This window comes from Carlito syrichta, unplaced genomic scaffold (genome assembly GCF_000164805.1).
Source record: "Carlito syrichta isolate Samal-C Ts95f unplaced genomic scaffold, Tarsius_syrichta-2.0.1 Scaffold309583, whole genome shotgun sequence".
Lineage (NCBI taxonomy): Eukaryota > Metazoa > Chordata > Mammalia > Primates > Tarsiidae > Carlito > Carlito syrichta.
Window position 1 is genome coordinate 651319 of NW_007253679.1, and position 9163 is coordinate 660481.

Below are 9163 nucleotides of genomic sequence, written 5' to 3' on the forward strand. Positions count from 1 at the left end.
TCTGACCTGTTAAATGGTTAAAATAAGTCCTTAATTCATAGGTTTATGGGGAAGATTAAATGAGGTTTTGTTAGCACAGTGCTTGTGTAAGTATCAATTACACATCAGCTGCTGTTGTTACTACTTGCCTTTTTAATACCAGAATGGAGGAAACTTGTTTGCTTTTATCCTGTGCTAGTCTTTTCTGTATATTCAGAGAATGCAAACTTATTTATATTTTTGACATTCGTCTAAGTGAGAGATAAACAGGGAAGAAAATATAGATATAAAAAGGAAATATTGTCTGAGTACAGTGGCTCATGCCTGTAATCCCAGCACTTTGGGAGACTGAGATGGGCAGATTGCTTGAGCGCAGGAGTTTGAGACCAGCCTGGGAAACAGCAAAACCTACAAAAAATAAAAATAAAAAAATAACTGTGTGTGGTGATGTGTGCCTGTAGTTCCGGCTACTTGGAATGCTAAGGTGGAAGGGTTGCCTGAGCTCAGGAGGTTGAGGCAGTGGTGAGCCGTGCCATGATCATTGCCATCATGCCACTGCACTTCAGCCTGAGTGACATACCCTGACTCAAATAAACAAGCAAAAAAAAAAAGAAAGTCTTTGATTTTTTTTCCCCCAAGCTGAGGAACTTACAAATGAATACAGATTTCTGTATCTCCTACTCCTCTGACCGCAAAGAGAATCTCCTTGGGTGAAACCAAGCCACTGATAGTCTTTACTTCCTCTTCAGGTGTGATTTTGATGTAGTTAGTCCTCAGATTAGCATTAAGGGAGCCTTTTGCTTTAGTGTGTGTCACACAGAAATGGTTTTAACTAGCCAGCGCTCCCTTCCATGCATTGGGGATATAGAAAGCTCTCAATTTTAATTGAAGCAGTTTTTGATGCAGGACTGATAGTCAGAGGCACAGGTACAGTTACACAGGTTGTTGAAATACTGAGATACTTACACAGCTACCTCCAAACCTCAGAAAATCCCCTTTCCCTGCCAGCTCTAGCCATTACCTTGGGATCCCCAAATTTAGCAAATGAAGAGTTAACCCCTGGCACTGCAAAGGACTTCCTAGACCTGGTTTCAGTGTTCCATGGAGTATCTGTTCTGGATGATTCTGGCTCTGTTCCATACTGGTTGTTGGGTGACTTGGGAACCACCCTGACCATATGGGATTTAAAATTGGGATTCAGTTTTCGGTTATGATAACACAACTCCACTGAAACTACCCTCATGCCACCAATGACATCTTAACGTTTTTCTTGGCCTTTAGGCTCTTCAAATCTTTCTTTGACTCTTTTTTCTTGAAACTATTCTCTCTTTTACTTTCTGGGACTTTTCCATAATTTCTGTGAGCTTTATCCCTTTTCCTTTTGGTAAGTCTTCCACCATTTTCTCTATCCTAGATTCTCAACCATGTCTGAGAATTCTTTCAGCACCAGGCTGTTGCTTCCATCATCTCCACAGTCTCAACTTCCATCTTGGCTTCTGTTTTTGATATTAACTGCCCAAAGCCTATCTGATTGCCGTCTTATTTTTCAGCTTATAAATGACTCCTTGTCAGACCCAAGCACAAACTCCTAGTTTGAGTCTAAAGATGGGTTATCCTTCTGCCTCACCTTCCTTTCACTTCCAACTGCCCTGCAACTCCACATGATCTATACTCTTTAATCAGTTTTGTCTTCTTACTCTTCCTTGATACATACTTCATACTTCATATTTGTTCTCTTATTCTTTTAACTTCTGTTTAGTAACCATAATTTGCTGACACTATGCTAAGCGCTACAGATTTTGTGTGTATTATCACTTCTGGATGGAAATAATTTCAGCTTCTCTATGATAGTCTTATTCGTCTTTAAACCTCATTTTAGGCTCCTGTGCTTTCTGAAGATTTTTCGGACTCTGCTATGGTGGGCTCACCCTTTTCTGATATCTCTGTAGACTTATAGAATATTATCTCTAACTATATTTCAGCATTACTTTTCACACTATTACTTGTGCATTATGTTCTTCTTTTACAAGTAACAAAAGACTTGCTCTTATATTTTGGGGAGTAGATGGTTCAGATGTAAATATATCTAGCTGTTCAAATGATGTTATAAGGGCCCAGTCATTTAGGTAGATTTTCAATACACTGTTCACATTTTTTCTTATCATTTTCCCTACTCTCAGAAAAGGAGAGAGACCTTTACTATCCCCAGTATTTATGTCAGCCCCCTAAAGGAACTCTGATTGGCCTTTCTAGAGTCATAGTTCATCCCTGGACCAATCACTGTGTTCAGAATATCTCTGGGCAGGGCCACTCAATTGAGCACCCTACTTAAACCACAGAGATATTAGGGAGATGCAGTTCTCAAAAGGAAAAGAAACTGAGAAGACTGAAAAAGTAATAGATACATGCCATAGCTAGAAACAGAAGGATGCTAACATTTATGGAGCACTGTATGCTAGTTATTGTTCTGGAAGATTTACATGTTGCCACTAAGTTAATTTTCATAACAACCTTAGGTTGGTTATAGGATTAGCAAGGACAGAAACATGTTCATACAGTCAAACAGAGTGGAATAAAAATGGATATTGCTGTTCTCTGTTGTTTACCTAACAGAACTGGGGAACTATAGGGAGTGACTACATTATTATTGGCTTATGATAATAATGGCAACATGCACTTTCTTGAGGTGGGTTCTGTGATAGGTACTTTGTATGTATTATATATCACTTGTAATTTTCTTAACATTTTGTGCACATGGAGACTGAGTATCCTGTCCCAAATTGTACAAACCTGAACCAAATTGTACAAACCTGAACCAAGATTGGAATCCAGGTTTGTGACTCCCTAAAGGTCAGGTTTTTTACCTTCCCATGTGGACTGTCTGGATTGCTTTATCTTGAACTCTTTTTGTTAGTCAAGTCCATTAATAACAAGGACAAATTTATACATGGTGACCAAAACTTTCAAGGGTGCACAGTGTCCAACGAGAACCGCTAGGGATATGTCTTCTGTCCATGAGTCATTAGTGCTGTGCACAGACAGGATAGTAGGAAGGAGACATTTCTAGGACACGGGCTGATGGATGAGTCAGAAATAGGCAAATGAGATCAAGAAAAGAGATATAAAAGCACCCTAATTGCTTTTTGTTTTTTTGAGGGTCTCACTCTTTTCCCCTGGCTGGCACAATCATAACCTACTGCAATCTCAAACTTTTGGGCTTGATCCATTCTTCCTACCTCAGTCTCCTGAGCAGCTAGTACTACAAGCACATACCATCATGCTTGGTTAAGGTTTCAAAGTTTTAAAAATTATTTTTACTTTTTAGGTATGGGCTCTTGCTATGTTGCCCAGGCTGGTCTGAAACTTCTGGCTTCAAGTGATCCTCCTGCCTTGGCTTACTAAAGAGGGGGCATTACGGGAATGAGCCACTGTGCCTGGCCCACTCTAATTGATTTTAATTTGACTTAGTTCAATCTGATTCTGTCCTTGTGTATTTTGCCGTAAAGAATTACATACTATCTGTATAAACAGTCAAACACAGAAATACCACCACCACCAAGAAACAGCATGTTTCTTCCGTAATATTCTAATCTAGGTCATCATTTTTTATAGTTTGATAAGGTCAAGAAGTTGCATTTTTTGACTTTTTGTATTTGTTTTTTCTCCAAATGTGCTTTAAGCTTAAGTTGACTTCTTTCTGGAGTGCCTAATTGGGCTCATATAACCACAATAATCCCATACAGTAAATCCTTCCAAAGGCAGGGCATTACTTAGATAGCCTAAGACCCAGGGCTGCTCAGTTATGTTTGCAGCTATGACTAGATGGTTTTAAAAAGTTAAGCCTTTAGGAGCCTCTGTGGTATTTAGTAATAATAGTTTAGAATTTTATTCTAAATAAAGTATAATATAATTATGTAGGGACATTTCCTGAACATTAGATCACATCTTCTTTGAACTAAATTGGCTCTCAGTTTGTTGATCAACCTCCGTAGACCGATATGTGATCACAGTGAATTCTATGCCGTGTAAAAACTGCTTATATTTTCTTTCTTGGCCCGATATTAGAATGAAACCAGTAATTCTTACTGTGTTTGAAAGAAAAACACATTGTGACACTCAGTAATAACATAATTGTCACTTTTTGTGACTAAATGATGTTGCATTTTCTTTTTTGATGTTCCACCCACTCACCATTTCAGTGTTCACAGTTCCTAGAGAGGAATTGAAATCTGTTTCTTGATGTTTATGGGGAACACAATGTTTAACAAACACAAAAAGAGTAGTAATGGCATCCTGACCAGCAAAGATACTCCAGAAAATTTACTCCCAGGGTGGAGGTACACTTACGTCAAGATAGATGGCTCTTAAGATGGGTTTATATCACCTGATCTCAAGCCAGGCATAGTGGGGACCAAAGGGAGTCCCAAAGGGATGACCACTTATCTACCTAAACCTGAATTACTTGCCACATCTTTAAAATAAAACAAAATAAAATAATAAAAAGATAGGTTTATATCTTTCTAAATGTACATGGCCAGTAAAGTTGCCCTAGTCTCCTCTGCATTGGTCAGTCTTGTCCCTTTTGTCTTCTGGACACTTGCAGTCATTTAGAGCACCTGAATCACCAGAGGACCTTGTGAAATGGCAGATCAGATCTGGTAGTTCTGAGTTGGGGCCTGAGCTTTTGCAAGTCGAAAACCCTCCAGGTGATGTCGGTGCTGTTGACCACACTTTGAGTAGCAGGGCTTTAGACTGTACTTTGTGTTTAGACAGAGAAGCATGCCCATGAATCTTGTTGATATCTACCTGGTATCTTACATACTTGACAAGATGACTGGGACCTAATAGGTGTCCAATATGTATTTGTTGAGTGAATGAATAGCGAATTAGAGAACTCTCTGTCTAAGCTTGCTATCACTCTATAGCATACATGTACTAGAAGAATTGAGATGATTTTTTAAAAACTTATTTTTTAAAAACTTATTTCACTCTTCCCACCCAACTTTCATCCTCATTGCTATTGTTACTACCCTCAGGGGCTAGTGTTAATATTTATGGCTGGTTAAAAAATGAGCATGGTAGACCCTGTGGGAAAATGGCTGCTGGGGTTCAAGTTCAGTGAGTTATTTATTAGTTGCCCATCAAATACCTATTTTACATCTTTTGATGATATATGTAAAATAGTCTTGGATATGAATCATTAAGTAGCAGCTGTGATCTGCACTTTATATATAAAGTATAAAATGTATAAAGTGTTATTTTGTGAACGTGTGGAAAGAAACGATTTGAAAGAGATACTCAATCAAGATTTTTTTTTTAAACAGGGAAAAAAGCAGACATATTTTAGGTTTTTTTCCCCCAACAATTTTTTTTCCTGCATTCTTACAGTCCTTAACCAAAATATAGTATAAAATCAAGACAATTTCTTGGTTGTCGTGTTTCAAGACCGTTTGAAAATGTCACCTGAGTCATGAGGGAGTGAATTCCAAGAGAATGGGAATTCACATCTGGTCTTTCACTGGTGTGGTCTTAAGTGCTGGACTCAGGGCAGGTGCTCCATAAACCACTTTTGAGTGACAGAAACTGACAAGGTGATATGGATATTTAAACTTCCACTTATTTGAAATTGGGGGTAATTTTGGCAAGTTTCCCTTTGAAGAATCCAAATCATTGTTTTGACTCTTCGATTTAGTACTATAACCCAGAGCTTAACATGATCATTAAACTCCTAATCTTTTTTCGAGAATTTGCTTCTAGAAGTAATAATACTGGGATAAATAAGGTTAAATAGAATAGTGCTTCCTAGAGCCATTCATGCTAATGTGCATTGAGAATCCCCAATAAGTATTTTACAGACTTATTGGACCCTACAACCCCCCTTTCACGAAGCATTTGGGTTCTGTGGATTCTGGGAAAAGTTACTCGATATTGTATTTCATTTTCCCCATCCCTAAGAAAGGCCTATGATTATCTGCTTCTAGAGCTTGTTCTTGTGAAATATGTCAAGATGTGTGTTTGAAAATCACTACATAAATTGATTTAAAATATCAGTTATAAATAACATGTAAAATATTCAGATTAAGAAAACTCTGGCAATGAGGGAGTAAAATGCTGCTTTACCTTCCAAAACTCCATTTTTCAGGACGTTACAACATATGTCTTCACTAAAGTTTTTTTCTGTATTCTAGATCAGTACTTAGAATTTTTGAGAATACGCATTAAGTATCTCAATATCCATATACTACATTCAGCTATGCCATAACTTGATATGGACTTCCATAGTCCTCCTTAAATATATATGTTTTTAGTGATTTATCTTAGTTTTAGAGATTTTTTTTAAAAAGAAAAAGATAAAAATCTCCTTGATTTCTTTGAACTGAGGCAAAGAATTCTTTGAGAGGAAGTGAATATGGCAGGCATTTTGTTGGTCTTTTATTTTCACTATATCTTATATTTCTCTGTGCTTTGTATCTCTTCTCCTTTGTGGATCCCTGGTATCTCTTCTTATAAGGGCACTAATCCCATCATGAGGGCTCCACCCTCATAACCTCATCTAATCCTAATTACCTTCCAAAGACTGTATCTCCAAGTATTATCACACTGGGGATTAGGGCTTAACATATAAATTTAGGGGAACACAAACATTCAGTCTGTAATACTTCTTTTACTCAAATTGTCAGTATACAAGATTCCCAAATTACATCTAAATAGAAAAATACTGGCAGAATATATACAAAACATTAAGAGTAGTTATTTCTGGGTAGTAGGATTAGAGGAGATTTTCTCCATTTTCTATTAATTGAAAGTATATTGCTTTTGTAACTGGAAAAAATACAATGGACATTATTTTTAAAGGAAAATGAAATACTACAGATTGTAACATTTTGTAATAATCTTGAGATATTCAGAATCTTTTTATTTTATCTTCTTAGGATTTTTCTGAGTATCAATAAGAGAGTCTACAGTGCTTAGAGCACTTAGTTCTTGGCACATAGATCTTCCTAAGTAGTCACTGCTCTTCCTTTTTCTCCTTTTAAGATGGTGACAATATTAATGACAATAACAATAATTATTATATTACTCATATACTATTGGGGATATAATATTTTAAAAAACAGACAATAGTCATAAAGTCAGGACAGACATATTTGCTATGTTACAAGGTTTTTTTTTTTTAATGATTTATAAACACAGTAGTTCATTCTTTGTCTCTACTATGGAAATTCTTAGTTTTTTAGATTCTAAAAAAAAGAATTGGTTAAAAAAATTCGTGCTTGTTTTTATTAGCATAAGATTACAAATTTAATACAAGCTCCTTGAATCTATACGTAAAATGACAAGTAGATGTGACTGTGAGAAAACTTGAAGTCAAACTTTTGATGTATCAAACTCGAAAGACTGATTGGAGCCCAATACTTAAAGTTGGGGAAATGTTTTTGTTGTTGTTGTCATTACTTTTTTTTTTAATAGTTCCCCTGTAAGAACTTGCCCTTCTCTACTTTCTAATGCATCGTTCCTTATTATGCTCTATCTTGTATATAGAGTATGTCATTGTTTTTTCCCCAATTAATTCCACATCTGAGTGTAATATTTCTAGTTTTTCAGCTCTGTAAATCAATAGGTTAGAAATGCCCTGCAAGGTAGTCATGTGTTTTGTCACGTAGGGACCTGACTGCTTTCCAAATAAATTATGACATTGTGATATATTATTTCCAGTCGCTATAAATTTTCAGTATTTAGTGTATCAGTCATACTAAGTCAAGATTCAGTTATTTAATTTCACTCATGTCTGTATTTTAGATGAGAATCCTTTTTTCCATTAGTATATTTGAATTTTTTTCTCTCTTAGAGTCAAATTCCAAGCATACCTTATAAAACCAGCCATAGAGTATATACAGGAACAAACTGCTTTTGTGTTTACAAGTAGACTGAAAAATATACACTGGCAGACTGTATCCCAAATTAAAATGTGTCCTTTTACATGGTGTTTTGTTTTCATTTTTTAACACTTGAGATTACTTTTACCACTGTTGCTTTGGTAATTTGATTCCAAGATATTAGGCAAACATATCTAGGTAACTCTCTGTATTGTACTGACACATGATCTTGATTGGTAACTTAAACAGTAATCTCACAAATGATCCTCAGATGTGAACACAATAATTATTCTGAATTCAGGGCTATATCTACACCATAGTTAATGTGCACTACCAAAATTACTTTCTTAAATTATGTTTTGATGATCTTAAAAAACAATTTTTATTCTTTATTTTCCTTTTCTGTTTTTACCAACAGGACACAAAAATCGCTTCATTAGAACGAAACATAAGGGATCTTGAGGATGAGATCCAGATGCTAAAAGCCAATGGTGTGCTGAACACTGAGGACCGCGAAGAAGAGATCAAACAGATCGAGGTTTACAAAAGTCACTCCAAGTTTATGAAGACCAAGGTACGGTCCAGGGTTATAAATTTTTATATTCTTGATGTGACTAGAAAGTTATGGTTTACATACATACTTTTTCCAAATACCCACATAATCTGCTTTATGTGATATCATGAAATGTATGGACAATAAAGAAGAATGAGGAAGATTTTTAGTTCAGAAATACAGATTCCAAAAAGCAATCATGAGTAAACTTTGGTGGAATTTCTTTTTTTTTTTTTTTTGAGTTGGAGTCTCACTCTATCGCCCAGAGTGGAGTGCAGTCAGCCTCACTCATCATCAGAGAAATGCAATTCAAAACCACATTGAGATACCACCTAGCCCCAATAAGAATGGCCATCATTAATGAAACAAACAACAAATGCTGGTGAGGATGTGTAAAAAAAGGAACACTTCCACACTGCTGGTGGGAAGGTAAACTAGTGCAACCTCTTTGGAAAAGAGTGTGGTGGTTTCTGAAAGAACTAGAAATTAACTTTCCATATGGCCCAACAACTCCTCTATTGGGAATATACCAGGAGAAACTTACATCATTCTACCAAAAAAATACCTGTATGTGAGTGTTTATTGCAGCTTTATTTGCAATAGCAAAAACATGAAGCCAACCATGCTGCTCATCAAAGCTGGACTGGGTTAAAAAACGTGGTGCATATGCATAATGGAATATTATGCACCATCAAGAAGGACAACATATGGGACTTTGCAGCAACTTGTATGGATTTAGAGTCTATCATACTAA

At 36.2% G+C, this 9163-nt stretch overlaps 1 protein-coding gene across 1 annotated transcript in view; it reads left to right on the plus strand.

Annotated features, from left to right (window-relative positions):
• Window positions 1-9163, plus strand: part of ERC2 (ELKS/RAB6-interacting/CAST family member 2) — a 477557-nt gene that overhangs the window by 309637 nt on the left and 158757 nt on the right. Inside the window, exon 5 of the mRNA XM_021717273.1 lies at window positions 8275-8430. Coding sequence (XP_021572948.1) covers window positions 8275-8430 — 156 coding nt within the window. The remainder of the gene's footprint in view (window positions 1-8274; window positions 8431-9163) is intronic.